This window comes from Drosophila elegans, unplaced genomic scaffold, assembly GCF_018152505.1.
Source record: "Drosophila elegans isolate 14027-0461.03 unplaced genomic scaffold, ASM1815250v1 contig_208, whole genome shotgun sequence".
NCBI lineage: Eukaryota > Metazoa > Arthropoda > Insecta > Diptera > Drosophilidae > Drosophila > Drosophila elegans.
This window is the reverse complement of record NW_024545578.1, coordinates 6,676,659-6,697,483: the sequence shown is the minus strand read 5'-3', so window position 1 is coordinate 6,697,483 and position 20,825 is coordinate 6,676,659. Positions and strand designations below refer to the sequence as shown.

Sequence of the window (20,825 nt, the reverse complement as noted above, 5' to 3'; positions counted from 1 at the left end):
ATGGCAACTTGTTCACTCACATCTAATGCCGCCAATCAGAATCGGGTAATAAATTACCCTATGTGAAATCGCTGTAAGATTTGCCCAAATCATTTATGCCAACTAAGCAGGCACAAGCGGAATACACAAACAGTTAAAAGGGAAACAGGCGAATCACAGATGTTAGAAATTTATTACCCTACAAGAAGCGAAACATTTCCGCTTTATGATTTTGGACTTAAACTTAAAGGAAAATGCTTGAGAAAATTATCAATAAATTGTAGGGACATATAATCACCGCAAGAAATTGTTGTTTAATAAAACAAGTTTTAATTTTTCATTAAAGAAAAATAAGGGCCGCAAGACTAAACTCTTATGTCTCAATTTTACCCTTATATGACAGATACAGTTTTTGCCATTCCTCCCTTGCCAATTCCAGGGAAGTTGTTTTGACGTTTTTCTGTTCATTGATTTACGGATTATTGTTGATGACATAGTCGGGGGAATCACCAAATCGCCTCGCTGAACTTAAGTTTCTTCTAAGACCCACCAACTCAAGCCATTTTTCCAACGGCGCCCTCAGCTGTTGTTACACCTAAAGTTTCGTAAAGTTTTTCAGCAAACTTTAAACAAAACCTTTCAATTTTGTTGCCTTCTTTTTTCTTTTTTTCTTTCTTTTTGAACGTTTGTGGAAATTTTCCTTTTTAATTTCATAAAGTCAACAGACGAAAACAAAGAAAGGGATGGCAAACAATGAAGCGTGGAACGGCGGGCAAAGACAAAGGGAATTTGTATTTAATGTATTAGTGAGGGGAAAGTTGGTTACGGAAGTAATATGTAAAATTAAAGGTGCTTTGCGAAAAAAGAAAAAAAAATGAGAAGGAGGAAAGCTTTGAAAAACATCTACAAATTTGGTTTGTCTCAATTCGTATTGTAAACACTCATAAATACTCTACACCTGTACAAAGTAATAAATATATTTAATAATTAAACTCAACTTTTTTAGGCATACATTTAATGGATATATATCCATATATCGTTTAAATAATGTCAATTAAATAGTTTTTTCGTGTAGCTAGTAACTAAAACATATTCTTTGTTTCGATGCACTCAACCACATATAAGGAAATGAGGTCGATATCGGCTGGATTTCTCTAGAGGGGTGAAAATCGAAGGAAATGGGATTGCGATGTTAGAGAAGCTGGTGAATATTTGCTGTTTAGTTTGCTTATTGAGTTGCAATTTTGTTTGCAATCAGCGGATGGGAAGACGAAGCAATAGAAAACAACAACAGAAATGGCAATGGGTGGAAAACGAGGGGGAGATGATTGGCAAACAACAAATTAGCATATTTGCACATAACGGCAACATTTTATTTGCATTCAAATGTGCGAGTGTGTGAATATGTGTTTTCGCATCGCATGTGTGTATGCGCTTTTATGTAATATCAATATTTAAACGTGAATTTGTCAATGAAAAGCAAAATGGTTGCATCTTTTTATTAACTGTGCGCCATTTTTTCTGTGTGATTTGATTTTTAGGCGAATATAGAAAATAATACCAGCTTGTTTACTTTAAAACCTATTCCGGTGAACAGCAATTTAAAGAGCTTTACTCAATTTAAATTTGGCAACAGTTTTTGTTTATCTGAATCCTTCAACTTTTGTGCAACCAAACATTAATTGGCTGAAAGCTTTGGCAACTTAATTTTCCATGGAAATTAATTATTAGAGCAAACACCCAAAATACGGAATATTTCCATTGGGGACATGGGGCATGCCTCTGCATATATTTATAAAGCTACTTTCTGCCCTCCAGCTGAAAATTCCGTAAATTTCGGTTTCGGCTGTGCACAAAAACATAATTAACTTGCTCGATATGATGCATATACGTATAACCATCAAATGTGGTGGCAAAAATTTGGGACGAGGGCGAAAAATGTATGTTTTTGTTTTCCTCTCGCTTATTATTTATAACGTTTAATTTGCTTTGCTCGCCAGGCCAATCATATTTCGCTTTTTGGCTTGGGGTTTGTCATTTGTGCCGCAGTCATTTTGATTATTGGTAAATTTAAAAATATTTATTTTTGGTATAGCTATTTACACAGGGAAATCATTTTAAGTTTAATTTTACGCTACCAAAAACACAGGTTATGCCAAAATAACAATAATATATAATATTTAATTTATTAAAATTGCAAAGTAGATAGGATAGCCTTTTGGAATTATTAACACTTAATCGGTTTTTTTCAACAAAGATATGGAGACAATAAATGTTTGAAATCACATTCAATTGAGAGCCAAGAACCAGAAAACTGATAACCTAAGCTTAAATTATTTAAATTAAAAATATATAAATACCGAACAAATAATTGAAAGATACAATTACATTTGCAGAAAAATATTCGAAATCGGCACAAAGTGTCTGCCATATTTATCAATTTAATGTTGAATGACCATTAGGCTTATGGCGATTTACCGGCAATTCAACAAAAACCAATTCAGCGCCATCAAATATGCGTGACAATCCATTAAGTGATATATGTGCAGTAGAGCCCACTTGCATATTAAATCGTTCTGGATGGAAATAGTCTGGATTCGGGTTCGGTTTCTGGTCTGGCTAATTGTTTGAATGTGTTAAATGTAATGCAGCATAAAACGAAAATAAACAGACCCAGTTGGGAAAATTCGCTATGGGCAGATATCCATCTATATATATATATACGAGTATAACAGCCTGCGGGGTGCGTTCTATTTAATTTGCGCACGGGTTCGGGCCCGAAAATCGAAAAACAACAACCACAGTGGCAATCCAATAAACAATCAACGAGAAAAAAGGGGGAATGAATGGAAATGGAAATGGAAATGCTACTCAATCAGCAATAGTTAGGTTCCTGGTCCTTTTCCCCCCAACTCTCCTGGCAATCAATAAAAGTAACACCCCATAATTTAATGCCCCAAATGTGTTGCGACTACATTTTGCGGTTGCTGGCCAAGGGGAAAAAAGTCAAAGCCAAAGCCACCATAGCCGTAACCAACATTTCGCCACCGCCGGCGGCCCAAATGCACTCTAATAATAAATCGCAGAAATAACAATTTTATTGCCAGCGCTTGCGGTTTTCCTATACCTGTTCCAGGGTTTCCTAGTCCACAAACACACCTGCCTGGCCGTCTGCGCAGTGTTGCCATTGCCACTCGATAGTCGCACTTTATGGCCAGCTGATAAGCATATTATTATTATTGCTACTATTACGCACCCACACACACCCTCGAATTGCTGACTTGAATTATTTCAGGACGTGTGTGTGACTATTTGGTATACGAGTATAGGAGTGTACGAGTATATGTGCCCCATGGTCTGGCCACTGTAACAACCTTTGTTGTATGGCCCACGCAGTCAGCGCAAATGTGTCGAAGCGAAATTTATTACAGCCAACTAGTGCAACTGTAGCCAGCTGAGTGCCGGAGGGAATTAGAGGTGTACGCGTGTGATTTTGGTTTTTTTCTGCTACACATTCGATACTATCGATGGAACAAAAACTTAAATACTAATTTATATATGGAAGCCATCGACAATTCCATTGATATTATAACATCTAAATAATAAGATAAGAAAACTATAATTGTAGAGCTCAAAAAGAAAATCGTTTTCATTTTACATGTAATGATATTAAAATTATCGTTTATTTTTCACCTTTTCGCTTTTATAAAATGTATATATATATGGCACAACAATAGGGCAAGAAAAACCTAGTTTAGTTCAAAGCATTTAATTTATAAAAATGTTCTAATCCTAACATGATATTTATTTGCAATAATTGATAAAGTTTTGTTAGTTAAATTTAATTACTATCGGCTTAATGTGCAAAGCTTTTTACCTAGCGGACTATAAAATTAATTAATTGGGACTTAAAGTTATTAATTTTTGCCGTTAATTGAACTATTCAAATAAATTTCATTCCGTATAAACTCTTAGATAGCTTAAAATAATTTAGGTAATTTAAAGAGCCAATAACACGTAATTATTTTTAATGATTTCTGCTTTTATCCAGCATTCTTTTTAGTGTCACTCATATTTCCATCGCTAGGTATGAGTGCTCCCGGCCATCTGTTAACTAATTCAGATGCCATGGCAGGAATGGCCAATGATTACATTTCATGTGGCATATGCATATATATAGTATATCCATGTGCACCTTTATGCCCTTGTATATGTAGCTTTCATGTGCCGAGTTGTCGATTATTTTGAGCATTTTAGTTGCTATGTGAAATCACAATTCCCCAGCGAGTTGAAAAATGTTATTGAGATTTCTGTTGACAGTTTCGACTGAAAATTTAATGAATGTTCACTTTGGTTGAGCCACTCCGCACAGAAGGGCCTAAAAAATCATACACTCTCATGCATTTGAAATGCGAGTTAAATTTGATTTGTATATTTCAAATGACAGAATTGGATTGAACAATGGATTTGAGGTTTCAAAAACAATGTTCGTATATTTATTATTCCTCAGTCGACTCCAATGTAGGCAACACATTTTTAAACTCCCATTTAGCTTTCGCTGCTTTCAAGAAGCAGCTCATGTTTAAAGGCCACTTTACTTTTATATGCCACAGCCAGCGAAATGTGACAATAAAAATCTCATAAAAACGTATTACTTAGCTAGTACTCACAGTGTGAGTCTCACACACGTAGTACACTGAACAAGAATTCATTGTGACATATTGTTTGGCTTTGGAAAATATAAAACTCTTAAATTGTCGGAAGGTTATTTACATTGATATAAATATTTTTGGTATCATCAGTGAATTTAAGAATTTTGAATACCAAAATTTAGTTCCTTATGCCTAGTCTGTATACTTTTAAAAACATTTTAACAATGGTCAACAAATTTTTTTCTTATAACGACCTGAAATTTAATTGTATTTCATTTTCTTTTCTTTTGAAAAGGCAGGCATTACTATTCTTTTAAAAAGTGATTTATTAATTATTCATTAAAATATTCCACTTGCTTGTGATTAACCAGAATTTGTCAAGTGTATTTGAGGGGAGCAGGCTTGATTCTTCAACTTCTCCCCAAACCAAAAAAAAAAAATAAAAAAAGCGGGCTCAGTGGGCCGACAACTTTTGCCTGGTGGCAGCTGCAGCAACTTTTCCCTTCTGTCTGCCACTCGATGCGGCACGGCACACATCAAAAGTCTTTTGGCCTCTTTCCCCGGCAAGTTGGAAAAGCTGTCGCAGCGGCTAGAATCGACGCAGGTGTTATCATCGATACCGTTGACGATTGTTTCCTTTATATCGACTCTGGCACTTCAGCCAACGTCGCTTTTGCCCCGTTTTCCCCACCATTTTCCAGCTTTTCCCGCTGGCGCATTGCTACAAAACGTAGCGACTTTTGCCAATTGAAACGCCGAGTAGATGTTGCTTTTTGCCTTGCTCCTCCGCTTTTTGCGGCGTTGTTTTGCTCCCAATGCCTTTTTTAATTTGTCACTTGAATCAAAAGTTGCCAAAGTTGTCCCAGTCTGGAGTTGTGTAGCTCTGGGTTTTGGTTTGCTCTCCGCGTTGTTAGCCCTGTTCGTTTCGCTGCTCCTTTGTTGCCCATTTCCTTTTGGCAACTTTAATTAAAGCCGAGATCGTGAATTGCAACATTAGGCAACGGCAACACGCGCAGCTTTAACATTGTATTCATCTCAAATGTTGTACAAAGTTGGATTTGATGGATGATGCGGCTTGATGGGGAAGAAAAAAGAAAGTGGGTGATGCACAGAAAAGCATACAACAGTAGCTTTAAATCCTTGCGATTTATTTATTTGTTAAAAAACAGTCCAAGCTGAATGAAATCTCATACGTTTTATTATATTTTTGTGTTTACTAGTACACTGTTTAATTTTCTAAGTTTGAAATGGTCTAAGCAAAAACTTTTAGCTACAAAAGATCCATAGCTTATTGCATTATATTTTTTAATTCTATCGATCTCATTTTAATGAATTATTCCCTATATAGACAGCCAATTTCAGTACTTACTATCTGCATATATTCCAGTGATAAAAATAAAGTATAAAAACAAAAAGTTAATCCCCCAGACAGGCACACATTGTAAATTAACCTAAATCACGTGTAAGCCGCTTGTCATACAACGTTCTTAGGACATATTAAAAAGCGTCGAGAAGGACGAGCCGACTGTGCACATCGGTGTACTATACATAAATATCTATATCCATATATGCATATTATTATCCCCCTGACTCACTCCACCGATTTTTTTCTCCTTTCCAGATGATGTGCTATTCTCGCGTCGCGGCCGCATGGGACGCATTGTGAGTCCGCGTCACACGCTTCCGCCGAATACGACATGCACGTACCACTTTCACGGATATCCTGGTGACCTGATTTGGTTATCGTTTACCAGCTACAATCTGCAGATCCTGCAGCAGGCGATACACGACAACAATACGCTTGGACGGGTGAGTTGAGTTTAGTTGAGTTGAGTTTTGCGGAGCGTCTGTGTTTGCGCCATAAAGCGTTTAACCGATATGTTGTCAAGGGAAGAGTAGGTGAAATTGTACTGAGAAAAAATGTACTTTAATTTAAGAGTGCCTTAGAGATCGATAGAAATTTGCTTGAGTAGCTGTTACTTTCCAAAATCGGCTACTGCCACAAACTTTCTTATTCTTCTGGGGGTTGAACAATTTAGGCAAATTTCATAGCCACAAACTTCAAGTAGAATAGTCCTTTAAATACTTAAATTGCCCCTCTGAAACTCTTCTCAAAACCCGTTAGGGTTAATTTAAAATATCACAAAATTAAAACCTTTTTATTTTTTTAAGACCATAAAATTAAAGGAAATTCATTTGACCATAACAAATACATATAATTAATATTATATTTACTTAACTCGTTCTCCTAGAGAAAATCATTTTAAATGCAACGAATTATTATTTAATGCCTGCGGCTATTTTGGTCCAGTGTGGGCGTTCAGCTGCTGCATAAATTTTATGCCCAAGGGAGGGGTACAGAAATGCTGGGGTTGTATGTGGGTGGTTGGGCTGGCTTACACAGTTTGCCGTTCGCATTGTCTTTTAAATGCACTGCGTCTACGCCAGCGGCGTCTCCTCCATATGGCATTGTCTTTGGCTCCAGCAGCCTCCCCCATTTATATCTCCATATCCCCTCAACATGTCTTGCTATTAGTGCCAGTCGGTCGACACTTTGTCTCTGCTGGCCAATTAAAAATGCAGCCATAGAAATGCAGTGTATAAAATGTATAATTAAGTGAAAGCTTACGCAACTCCTAACGAGACATTTTTGAGTCTGAAGTCTGCCCGCCAGCAAATGCAACTGCGTCAAAATGCGGCACTAACAACAACAACAACAACAACAAACAACAGACAACTATAATAATGTCCTGCTTTCTCTTTCCACACTTGTCCATCTGACTCTTTCTTTGCTGCATGGAGAAAAAAAAATGTGTTTATAATTACAATATCATAGACCAATTATATTGTAGTTATAATCATATATTTTTAATTTTATGTTTTAGAAAAAGGATTTAAATAATATTTGTATAAAATATTACATTTTTTGGGTTGTTTTTTGGGTAAGCCTTAAACTTAGTTGTAATAATAGAATAACTGCTTCTTCCCTTTTCCCAAAACCCAATTTAAGGAATTAAGTTAAATATGAAATTGAGTTATTGAGATTGGAAGTTTGATGCCTTTGAAGAAGAGCACCGTATTAAACAATTTTTTAAAAATAAAGCAATTTTTGAAGAACTTAAACCCTATTTCTCTCAGTGCTGTCATCATAGTGGCGTGTGCATTTTAAATGTTCGTTGTCGCCTGCCTAACGGTCCGTGAATTGTGTCAAGGTAGAATGTTGAGTTCGCGTGGACGAACTACGATAGCGCGTAGTGTCGGGTCAGCGAGTGTCTCAAAGGATGAAATCCTGCCCCTGTCCCCAGATAACTGAATGGTCATTTAGGTTAGCCCAGGCGAAAGTTCATTCGAGTTGCAAGTTGGAGGGCCTTGCGCCAAGGGGCTCTGATTTATGTTAAAGTCCGGTGATTTACTCTCGCTCGAGTTAGGTCATAAAAGCAAATGAGGTAAAGGGAAAGAAGAAATTAAATAATTAATTATAATTATTATATTAAACAGATGAATGACTTTGATAAATCAAATAATTTATGACACAGGGATAAAATCAGATATAATCAGCAACCAACAACTCTCAGAAATGTTGGAAGAACTCCTCTAACCAAAATATTCATTTTGAATGAAATATTTATGTCTTTATACAAGTTTATATTAATCATTTCAAAATAGTTTCTTAAATAGTTTGTTTACAAACTATAGAATTTATTTGACTACTTTTTGTTCGTTTATTTTCACCATAGTTTTATCGTAGTTTTAAGCTCCCACAACTTTTTTACAATTCTCTAATAAAGTTTTCCTTTTGACTTTAAATTGTTAAATCTCTAAGCTGAAACCGGTGTCGACTTCTAAAGCTGTTCGTCTAAGTGCTTGAAACTTCCCCACATTTTCTACCATTTTCTGTATGGCCCCAAAAGATCACAGAGCACATATGTGAATTGAAATAATAGAAGGTGAAATGGTATGATATTGGGGACATGTCAACGCTTTGCGTGGTCTCATAAATGTCGTCGCATTACAAGTATTTCCAACATTTCTCCGCAGCCACACTCCAATCATTCGCGTTCCCATTCTTTTGTTTTTTTTTTTTTTTTTTCATCGTCGAGTTTTAACTTTGGTTCTTAATTTAAAAAGTTTGTTTCGCCTCGCTTTTCGTTGTGTGTGTATGTTTGTTTGTTTTTTCATTTGTTTCTTTTTTTTTTTATTTTAGAAAATTCGCATTCACTTGTTTGTGAGTTTGTTGTTGTCATTCCCCACACTCCCCGACAAAAAAAAATGGTTTCGCCCACGTTCCAATGACTTCAGTTTCCCAGTACCTGCTGTTTTTGTTTTTGTCACTTTTTCCTTGCTGTTACAAAATTCATGAACTGTTTCTGCCGTTTCCATTCTTGTACTCCCGCCCATCGGAGTCGCCCGTTTTGTGTTTTATTTTACACATATTTTTGTTCTGTCACTTTTTATTGTACTCCCATTTGTTGATGCTAAAAAGAGACGAGTAAATGTACAGAGAAAAAAAAGTATAAAAGTATCCAAAAACATTTATCCTATTCCTAACTATTAAGTAATATACAAACACTTAACTAGCGAACTTCGATTTAGATTAATTAATTTATTTGCTGAAGTGTTTGATACTTTTAATTTGTTTGTAACTTTACAAAACTGATGAACGTGAGATAATCCTGTAGCTATTAATTTTACACACTTATACAACAATGAGAAATGCATTTTTTTATTTCTGTATACAAAAAAAGCGCACTTTAATTTTAAAATTTGTTTTCTTAAGTAAAATGTCATGAATTTAAAAATTGGCTAAAAATTTAATAATTGTATAGAATCTATATCTTTTTCCAATTGTTTTTTTCTCTGCACAGTGGGTGGTAAAGTGGGCGGTAGGTGTACAGATAGTAGGTGTTGCTGCAAAGTTGTTTTGCTTTATTTTGCTCGCAGCCCCCCAATATATATCTCCATCTTTTTTTCAGTCTTTGTTTATTTGTGTGCTGCTGGCAGCTTTTCATTTTTCGCAATTTAAAGTGTAGGTGAGGCAACTGCAATTGACACGGACAGAGGGAACATCCTGCGGTGGGGAGCGGGGGGCGTGGCCCAAAAACGGAAGAGACAATTGTGTGGGTGTTGGCTGAGGGTTCAGCCACCATTTATCTGCTCTCTTTCCGTTTGTTTTTTTTTTTTGTATTTCAATGGGTTTTTTGCCAAATTAATTGGCACCGAAATTTTACAAACGCTTGGTGCATGTGTCTACCAAAAATAAATTAGATGCCTCTGTTTTATTTGAAAGGCGTCTAGACAGCGAACGACCTTGAGTATATGAAATGCTGTTGGCAATTTATCTGATTGCACGTCAGGTGGAAAGTTTTCACAGCCTCCTTTCTTAGTCCTTCGAAAATGTCTCGAAGAATGTGTGAAAGTAATAAAGGTGCGGCATGTGTGGCATTCCTAAGAGTTCGGGTTTGATTAGTGTGGTCTGTCTGTGGAATTTATTAAATTCAAAGGCAGAGAAAGTGATGACGGTTAAAGCAGCTCAGGAATTTCATAATATTTTCGGGCACAAATTCAATTAGAAACTTAGTTTCATAAGCTTTAGGAAAGGCGAGTACACTTATTCGGCAACATAATTAATATTTATTGCACTCTTAAGCTGCCGTAAAATGAAGTAACAGAAACCTTGTTAAATTCTAAGGAATTTTAAGAAACTCAAGACCAGAATGCAGTGATTTAATTTTCAAGCAAATCAAGTAAATGAAATGAACAGAGGCAACGGGCCTAAATGGCTGTCAGTTAGTTTCTGGGCCGACACTTCGTGCCACTGACTTTGCCCGGGTCCCGAGTCTTTTACTTCAGTTTCTTCAGTCAAGCCACAGCTGTTTGCAACTGTCTTTTTCTTTATTAACACAGTCAACAATAATCAGGGCCTAGGCGGAATGCTGGGGGAAAACATAAACATTGTCAGGCCAGGAGGCGTCTAGGAAAAATATTTAATGCCTGCAAACAACAACAAGGAGACTGTGAAGAATGTAAAGACTGTGACTACAACAGTCGACGGGTGTGTGAGGGGGTTTCGGACGGGGACAGTGACAAACGACAAATAACTCACACTTGGAACTGTTTGAATATGACATGTGACAAACGGCGGGCGAGCGGGGAAACTAACAAAGGAAGAACACAAGCAGCCAAAGGGAAAGCGTGAAAAACGCGTTGGATGAAAAACATGACAGCGTGTTCACATACTCAGAAAAAATGTGGAGCAATTTTTGTAGGAAAATAAAAAATAGCGTACATTTAAAAATGTGATTACCACAAATTTCATAGCTATAAAGGTCTTTCAAAAAAATGCTTTAAGTAAACAACAAATAGTTAAACACCATATTTTAAACAGTTCAACTTTTTTATAAGTGAAAAAAAACTATTTTATTTTAAGAGGAAGCATTTCCTGCTGTGTTAAATCTCTGCAAAAAAAAAAAACCCAAAAACAAAAAACACACAAAAACGCAAAAACAAGTATACCATAAAATAAGTACCTTAATTTTGACCGATATCATTAGGTATTGTTAGACTTCCATTTCCGCATTTTTCTCGGTGCACATAAAAATGATGTCAGCAAGAGAATTAAACAATAACATGTGTTCGCTTTCTTCTTGTCGTTCCAATTGTCTTTCTGCAGAGCGATCTGCCACCGTGGATAACCCGCCTGAGGATGTGGGACAGCTATGGGACGTATGTGCCCATGAAATCGACAAGTTCAACCACCGGCCAACCGCCCCCACCGCCCCCCCGTGGCCTCATCGGCGGACGGGGGGAAGCCCACCCTGTTGAACCAGAGCAACTACGGCAGCTACTACTATAGTGCCAGCAATCCGAAGCTGAACCGGAATCTGCGGGTGAACATCGACAATGCCTGGAATCCGGTGGACACCTACATTTACGGACCCACCCAGTCAAGTGTTTTTAACCAGGAGAACAAGTACAGTGGCTACCAGGGAACAGGGCCCGGCGGAGGATCCGCAGGAGCTGGTGGCCCCGGAAAACCGTTGGCTGGGGTCAAGGACAGCCTCAACTTCATATCGAAGTCCTCCAAGGAGGTCTCAGCTGCCGCAGTGGTCAGCTCGGATCGAAACAGTGCCGTGGCCTTGATGAGCACTAAGGGCAAGAGGCGTCTCATGCTGGAGATCTACGACTATGAGACCCCCAAATTGTGCGATCATACGGCCATCGGAAGTGGTGTGAGTGGCAGCAGTGCCCTAATGGGCGGCAATAAACAGAGACCCTGCAGTCCCTTGGAGAGCTATGTGAGCACCGGGAGAGATTTGGTAAGTAATATTTTACAGAATTATATTTTAAGGTACCTACAGTTGCGGTCAATATATGATTAGTCTATAAGAATAGGGAAATATCGATCTGAAATAGTTTAGAAGCTACTAAAATATTTTTTTTTTTATTTTCGTGAAGCTAATGTAGTTTAATGTAGTCCTTAAAAAACTAAAACAACATCACAGGGTTTTAAAGACTCACGCTGTTTACTTGATAGCTTACATTTCCTACTATTATTATTTTCACAGCAGTTGCTAGTTTTTGTCAGAGTGATTTTGTACAATTATATTTAAGAAAAACTTTATACAAAATAAATTCTTAAACACCTATTGTTTTAAACAAATCAGTTTGCTTAAACCACCCACTACTCTTTAAAATCGGGCCTATTGACCTGTAAAGCCTTTCAAAAGCAAAAGTGGAGTTTATTGACGAAAAATCTAGTAACTACATCACCTTTCAGTTTTAATTAGATATTTTACAGCTGCCCAAAAGTAGGCAACACTTCATCCTCCGCCAACGACAGTCCAATCAGAAGAGTAGCCGCCCTTCAGGCATCGTTTGGCATCACAACGAAATAAACGAAAATAAGAACTTAACCAAAGGACTTTTCTAATTTGTCAGCTAACGCTGTTTGTTCGTTCGTTGTGCACCATGGCTTAAAAAAACAGAAAACAGAAAACAGGGAAACACGACTTTGTGACTGCACCTTGGCTGCCGGGCGAATGGCAAATGCCGAGTGCCCAATTTGGCACGCCCAAGGGCTCTTACAAATAAATAAAACGCAGCTGGAGAACTGGCAGATGGGAGCTCGAGACTGTAAATTTTTTGGCAGAGTGCAGAGCGTTTTGTGTTTGCTTTAAACTTGACAAAATTAATCAAATTAAACACTCGACTGCATCGCCAGACGTGCACAAATAACGAAGGAGCAAAGCGAATTTCCCAGAGGCGGGCGCCAAATTCAAATTCAAATTCGCCGAACGTCCCGCACACAGTACACAAAGGCAAATACGTTGGGCTGCTGAAGTGGGCGGTGGTGTGGCCGTGGGCGTGGCCAGGGAGGGCGGCATTGGCGGCATGCACGGACAAACAGACAACCGCAATAAGCTTGCTTAGCCTTTTTGACGTCGCTCGTCGTTGACAAATATGAACTGCAAATATTGTGATGCCAAATTGAAGCCTCCGCGCATTGTGCATTTCTACACTAATACCAAAATCTGTAGATATTTTCTATAAAATCCATAAATCACAGCCATCTTCAAGTCATTACTTAAAAGATTATTTTTAAAAAAGCAATCAAAACATCTTAGAACACCAACTTAAATTATTATAAATTAAATTTATTCTCAAACAATAAATTAAATTTTTCATTATTACTAAAATAAATTCAAAATAATGCACAGGGCCTGGAATTAAAATACTTCTATGAAAATAATAATAATAATGAAATAAATAAATAAATTAAATTAATTATTAAAAAAAAACACCTATTTAAAATTTCTTTAATAAAAAAAAAAAAAAAATGTGTGTGTGAAAATTTAGTTATTCTAAGTGTATAACATTAATGTTAAAATTAACAGTCAAGTCTATGTTTAAATATTCACAGTTTTTTTATGTGCTTAGCAATCTTTAATATTTTCCTATTTATATTTACTATAACCAATGCTTAAGCCAACATGTTTTTAGTGCATCTCAACCATTACGCTAACCTTTTCCCTTTGCAGAAACTGGAGTTCCACACGCATACAGGCACTGCCTTATTTCCGGCCCAGTTTGCTCTAAACTATGAGTTTGTGGACACGGAACAAGGTGGCGAAACTTGGGCGGGAAGGCGCGGAGAGGATCCTGTGCCGCCGCTTTGCTCGAGAATTTTCAAGAAGCGCAAGGGCAACATCCAGGTGCCCCGGAATGTGTTCCTCTACGGACGAGGTGGTGCCAAGAACATAACCTGTCTATATCGCTTTGAAGCGGGCCCTTCGGAACGGGTAAAATTGGTCCTTCACAACGTTTCGTTTGGCGAGGGTACAGCCTGTACTACGGACTCGGATCTGCATACAGGCAGACCCCGCTGCAATCAACTGGACCCCGAGGGTCGCATCACAGAGCTCCGGCTATTCGATGTGCCATTCAGGGATGTCAAAATCCAACTGGGTTGCTTCTGCGATAACTCCAGTGCTTTATATAGCAATGCACCGCTTACCTTCGTTTCCCACTCGAGAATTATGGAGCTTTCTTTTACGGTCACGAGATTAAATATATCGGAGGACTTTGCGGATGTTTTCTTCTCGGCTTCGTATGAATTCAAAAGACAACCGGACTGCAGAAAGCAGTTGAAACTCAAGGGAGCCGGAGGGGAGGATGAACTAAAATATCCTCTTAAAACGCAGGATGCCAGTTGCGAAGGTTTGGCGTGGTACATTGAAGCCCAATCGGCTGAGAGGTCGCTTTTCGTTCAGACTTGGGGCGCCTATTTGCCCGTGGATCCCACCTCCGAAGATGCCATGAGGTGTCACACCAAGAACCGGCTGATGATATATTCGGGTCGACCTCTCCGCCCTATGAGGGTGGTGTGTCCGGCGCAAAGTGGTCCGAGGCCGATGTCGCTACACATATTCTCCGAGGACTGGACCAATGGACAGCCTTTGTTCATGAACAAGTAAGTAGAAAAATAGAATAGTTTTATTACACACAATGGTCAAGATATTAAAGAATTAATTTGGAGTATTATATAAGGGTTTTTAAATAAAAGTTCCCGGCAATCGTAAAATAATTATTTTTATTATGAACATTTTAAAAATTTGGCATTGAGTTCTATGTTGCCATGTCTTAAAAACAAAACAATTTAAAATTAATGAATTGAAAAATCAATCAGTGAAAATCTAAAATTACTCATACCCATGCAGAGGGCTATAAAATGTTTGCGAGATATTTTTGTAAGATACAGAAAAAGACATTTTCGCCTACAACGGCTAAGTCTGTTGAAAAATAAAAGTAAGCAAATAAATTACAGATGTCAATATAAAGCCTCATGTATTTGGCAGTAGTAAACGGTAAAATATTTACAATTTCACGCTCTGATGTCACCCAACCATTCTGCCCGAGCAATTACCCATTCTACACGAAAATTCTAAAAATATCCCAAACACAAATACAAGAGAGAGGACACGACTTGAAAACATTCGTGCCTAATGGCACGGTGACTCCTTTCCATTATCAAGTGCATGTGAACTAAGTCCACTCGAGCAACTGAACACTACACAGAAAACCTCTTAGCTGGAGTATTTCTGGGAATTTTTCACTCAAAATTAATTGCATTTTAATAGTTGCTAATATTTCAAAAAAAAAAAAAAAAAACTTCTGCACTTATTGCACCGGTAGCTGTTATTTCGAACTCGATGCTCTGTTCTCCAGAGCTCTATCAAAAAGTCCTGCTTAAAAATGCAATAACAGGAAATGGCTACGACGGCAACAAAATACAGGAAATTGAGCGCAAAGAAATATGCTATTTAAGAGGGACGGAAAAAATGAAAACGTAAACGAGACGAAGTCCTGGCGAACAAACATGGCCGTCAGACATGAACACATTTATACATTGAAGGTCAAATAATTAGAAGTTTTAAGATTTGAAAGAAAAAATTTCGTTCATTGTCCAAAGTTGTATTTCCATTGGGCTAATCAAAATAGTTCAAATAAAACGTTTGGTAAGAAAATTAAACCAAAAATTTCAGGTATGGTTTAATATTCTCAAGGTTATTTTTAACTTAACAGATTTTATACCCGTGTTTATTAAAGAAACCCTATATGCTCAACCTTTGCTGTTTACGTGAAGCATGCAAAACGAGACTGAAGCGAAGACAGGTGGAAAGTGGGGTGGAAAGGAGAGATACCAGTAGGTAAGGACATTCTGCCTGCTGGAACTTGGCCGTATGTGCTCGGGCAATTTATGTCCAAGGTGCGTGCCACCGAAATGAACCGTTGAACCTGGACGTTACACTCGTTTCTTGGGGCGAAAAGTCTGGGCAGTTGACCAACCTTGTGTCCCTTTTCCTGGTCCTGCATTTAACGTGTTGCCATTAAATTTTATGGTCAACTTTTTTTCCTCCCCTTTTGGCCATGTTTGCATTTTGCTCAATTTTGTCGCCGCAGAACATAAAAAAGGGAGAACGGATGGGTGGAAAAAAGAAAAGTTGGAATATTGCATTGTGGACGACATGTGAAAACATATTTTTATGGGACCCCAAAGGGTAATTGGACATTGCACTGGATATCCGAGCTGGCTAATGAGAGTGTTGAGCCTTTTTAGATAATTAATTGTGAGCTTTTCAACTCAGCTGTGAATTAAAATTGCCACACTCTAAAGCAGTGTAATATGGAAGTTGTTTTGTGAGAAAGTAAGTGGGAAGCAAATTAAATGGAGCAAAAACCTTTTAAACACGATTGCAAATATGACTAATAATTACAATAAAAAATTAATTTAATTATATGTAAAGTAACATCCGAAATTAGAATTTAAAATGTAATAGAAGGTAATAGTTAGTTAAATATATTTCGCCATTGATTTTCAGTGAATCCAATTGTGCTTTCAACTAAACTTTGTAGACTAACTCGCTTAATCCGCGACTTAAGCCAAACTCCAAAGAAGATATTTTGTCTATGGCAACTTGAAAGTTGCGACTAATTAGTTGCACTTGAACAACTACTAGGCTGTGGAGATAACAAGAAAATGGTGAGGGATATACCCAGATAGTTGCTTTAAAAGTTATTTGGAGTATGACAAACGCAAGGGAAAAGCAAAGGAAGATGCTTCAAGCATCTTGCCAAAATAATAAATATGTTGCAGACTATTTTTGCAATCAAACTTGCAATTTATATCAAGAACAAATTAAGCAGATATAAAATTTGTTTTATCTCTTGAGACAAAAAATCAGATATCCAAGTATCACACACTAAATATAACATAACAATATTGCAAGAACACTAAGAACTTAAATCTTCCCGTATGCTTAAATAATTTTGTCATGCATTATATATTAGTTCCACAAGTTTCTTTTTAGGAAAAATGGTTTTCTTAATTGTTATTAAGCATCAGATTTAAAAAACAAAGCCTTTAAAAGTCTTTATATGTTATAATTTAAAAAAAAAATAAATTAAATAAATTAAAATAAGAGTTTAAATAGATTTTGTTTGTAACAGTTATCTTACCACTTCGATTTCAATCTGTGCTTTTTCCAGACCAATCAGCCTGGTGCTGGAGCCCATCCTGAAGGAGCCCGGCGACATATCCTTCACGTGGCTGGAGATCCATCGCACTAAGAACGCCCTGCTGCAGCAGTTGGACCTGCATGTGAATGCGAGCGTGACCACGGGCATGGGCTCCCAGACCTCCTCGCAATCCTCCCCGGGATCCAATACGGGGATTGGGGGGCTGGGCGGCACAGGATCTGCTGCCAATGCCGGAGGCTCTGCAGGCGGAACCACTGCCAACGAGACGCTGAACGAATTCGGCTTCTTTCCCAAGGAGTCGGACTGCGAATACAAATGTCCTGAAATTGATGCATGCATTGCGGCCAGCCTGTGGTGTGATGGTAAGTACAGATTGCCAGTTGGACCACAGAGGGTTGCCGAATTGGTTTTTGCATAAGACCACTGAATATAAAATAGTTTAAAGAAGTCGACGTGTCCAAAAAAATTCAATGAGCTTAAGAACATGGGTCAAAAGAAAACTACTTTTAAAATGAGTACAACAGACTATTTCAAGCACAACAAATTTGGAAACATTAAATTATTAGTTGCTAAAATTAAAATGTAATATTTAAAAACCTCACTTTGTTTTATATTTAGATAAAAAAATAATGGTTTTCACTCTTAATAATAACATTTAATTTAAAATTGTTTTTAATAAACTTTAACTATATATATTGAAACACAATTTCTGTATTCAATAGCCTGACTTAGTAGTCTGTGTTTAGTAGTCTAAGGAAGAGTCCTTGATCTCCCCTCTTGGCCTAGATTTTTGCAATATTTGAACGTGATTTGGCACTAGTTCTTGGGCTTAGGGGGCTATCCACTTGCAGCGTGCGCTCGGCAGTAGGCAACCGAAATTTCACTTGTGGCTGGCTTGTCTGTTAATTTCAAGGCAAGCTGTCCACGTTTTTGTAATCAGGCAAAGTTTCCTGACAACTGCACACAGGCTTCACCACTCCTGCTGGTTGTTAGTTGCTTCGTTGGTCGGTTGTCGTTGTCGTTGGCGGCGGTTGTTGGGATTGTTGTTGGCCGTTGCAGCAGCAAAACCCCTAAATGTCTTTCGCAAAAAGTTTGTCCCAGTCCGCTAGCAGTCCAACCCAAATGGCCGCAACAGCTGTGCGAAACTTATTTGCAATGCACTTGAGAGATGAAGAGCAGAAAAAATTAGGAGAAATTTGACAAGTTTATAGGCTTTGAGATACCCTGCTTAAAAAGAATCCGGTCTTTTATGATAAACATTTCTACATTTTTCTGGATTTTACTTAGTTCTCAAATACCACATTAATATTACTAAAATTTAATATTATAAGATACTGGATACTCGCATTTTGAACTGTTTTCCATGACAATTAATTCAAAATATTATTTAGTAAAAATATTCCAGCTAAAATATATTATGGAAATTTAAAAGGTTTAAAAACAAATCAAATCCATATTAAATGGTTAAAAAATCATTGCATTTTACTTATACTTTTCCAGCCGAATAGACCCTTTAAACCGTACGCTCGGTGGAAAAAATACAAAGGCCAGACCGGACTTTGCGTTTGCCTTTTTAGCTTCAATTATTTATGGGCAACCAGGCGCGTCTGCATCTGGAGCAGGTTAACCGCAAAAGCCAGGGCATTAAACAAGCTTTCGGACCCCACGGGCCACTCAAGTGACACTGCATTCAATTTGTAACCTTAGAGTAGGCCACCCAGCAGCGCTGCTCCCTCCCCAAAAACCCAATCTACTTTCAATTTTTCAATCAGTGCCCGACTCTGCCTCTATCTCGGTTACTGAATCTCTTCTTGCACCACGAGAAACATTCCACCCAAAGGCAAATATGTTTAGTTGGGAATATGATACCTTAAAGTTAGTCCAATTCAAAAGGTACATAAAAAACTGGAATTGTTTTATAAATCTTATAGGAAGATAAATAACTTAATATTATTTTATTTTTTTTAATTGGAACATTTGTAACAAGAATGTTAAGCTTAAATATATTATATATATATATATTGCTAAGTCAAGTCATGCTTTTATTTATGAGAAGGTATATAAAACAGATTGTATTTCAAAAACTGAAGGTGAAACAAGTTGGATTAGTTTACAAGGTTCAGTTATACGAACTCAATTGGTAATGATTTTCGAATAAATGTTTTGTTTTGTTGCAAGAATTTGTAAACTTCTGTTTTGAATAATAACCTTTGACCTTTTTTCTATTTTTCAGGTCACCACAACTGTCCCAGCGGTTTCGACGAGTCGGAGGAGGAGTGCGGCACCGCTCGCAAGCTGCTGGAATTGCCGGGCGGCGTTTTCGCCGCTTTGGGCTGCATCGCGGCCGCCCTCACCGCCTGCCTCATATTCTGCATGTTCGGACTGATGAGGAAGCGGAAAAAGTCGGTGGTGCAGAAGGGCGCTGGGGTGGGCGGCATGGGCGTGGGCGGAGTGGGCGGCATGGGCGGAATGGGCGGCGTGGGCATTGGGTTCATGAACGGAGCGAGCAATGGCAACGTATCCGCCGCCAGCATCGGCACCTTGAAGAAGGACTTCAAGAAGGAGGCGCTCTACATCGATCCGGCCTCCTGACACGGACTCCAGCCGGTCGAGTATATCCACGTCGATCGGGAGACCACCGTGTGATATGTTGCCGCCGGCTGTGGCATTACCTACGACTATGACTATGATCATGTGGAGCTTTCCATGGAGCTGGCCTGACCGATGGATCGGCCCGCTGATCCCGTTCAAAATCTGGCCTGGAGATTTTAAAGATACAGAGTCGACTCGACTGGAGGTAGGAGAACACTAAATGAAACTACATTTTAAGCTGATAACTTTTTCTAAACGCTTCTGGGAGTAACAAAATGAGCAGAAACAAAAATGTGTGTATGTAGTCATAAGGAAAATGATATTAAACTTATTATTACCTAAAATAATTTAGCTTTTTTTCAAATTTTTAATTTTTTTTCTTGTGTTTTCTTTCCTAATTAACTAGTCTGTATAAAGGTTTTCTTTTAAACTTGATTTTAAAAAGAAGTCAAGGCTGAAAATTATGATTACTTTTAAAATGTTAATGAAAATAAATAATAAAGAAGGTGGTACTTGTATATTTTTGTATTATCAATTATATTATGTGTCTAATAAATAAAAATAAAATTTCACCTATCAAAATATAAATTTTTAATTTCAATCATTTTAACATATTTAATATAACATAAAACTCTTCAGAGGTTTCCAACACAAAACCAATATTTTCCTTTTTTACAAAGCTTACTTAACAATAAAAAAAGTAAATGTTTAAAAAAAATCTCAATCGTTTTTGAATACATTTACTGATTAAAAAAAAGGTATTTTTATACGACAGCCACTTTTGACTTCAATATAATTTATTATGATCCAACGATTTTTTTATTTAGACTACATACGGCAAGCAAAAAGAGAAAATAAAACTATTGTAAATTAGGTACCTTTAAAACAGTTAGATCAGCTAGAGAGCAAACAATTTGTGGGCAGTTCGTAGATGCCTTTGGCATATTTACCACATAGCACATAGCACCCATTAAAAGGAAGTAAACAAATTACATTTAGACACTAAATGGAAGAGATCATGAACTACAATGAAATTGTATAGAAGAGCAACTCCAAGAGCAGATC

General features: G+C 37.5%; 1 protein-coding gene across 1 annotated transcript in view; it reads left to right on the top strand.

Annotated features, from left to right (window-relative positions):
• Nucleotides 1–20,305, top strand: part of LOC108146026 — a 66,953-nt gene extending 46,648 nt beyond the window's left edge. The window contains 6 exon segments of the mRNA XM_017271812.2: nucleotides 6,253–6,440; nucleotides 11,302–11,406; nucleotides 11,408–11,947; nucleotides 13,670–14,601; nucleotides 17,178–17,530; nucleotides 19,402–20,305. Coding sequence (XP_017127301.2) covers nucleotides 6,253–6,440; nucleotides 11,302–11,406; nucleotides 11,408–11,947; nucleotides 13,670–14,601; nucleotides 17,178–17,530; nucleotides 19,402–19,814 — 2,531 coding nt within the window. The 3' untranslated portion in view covers nucleotides 19,815–20,305.
• Nucleotides 20,306–20,825: the final 520 nt, after the last annotated feature.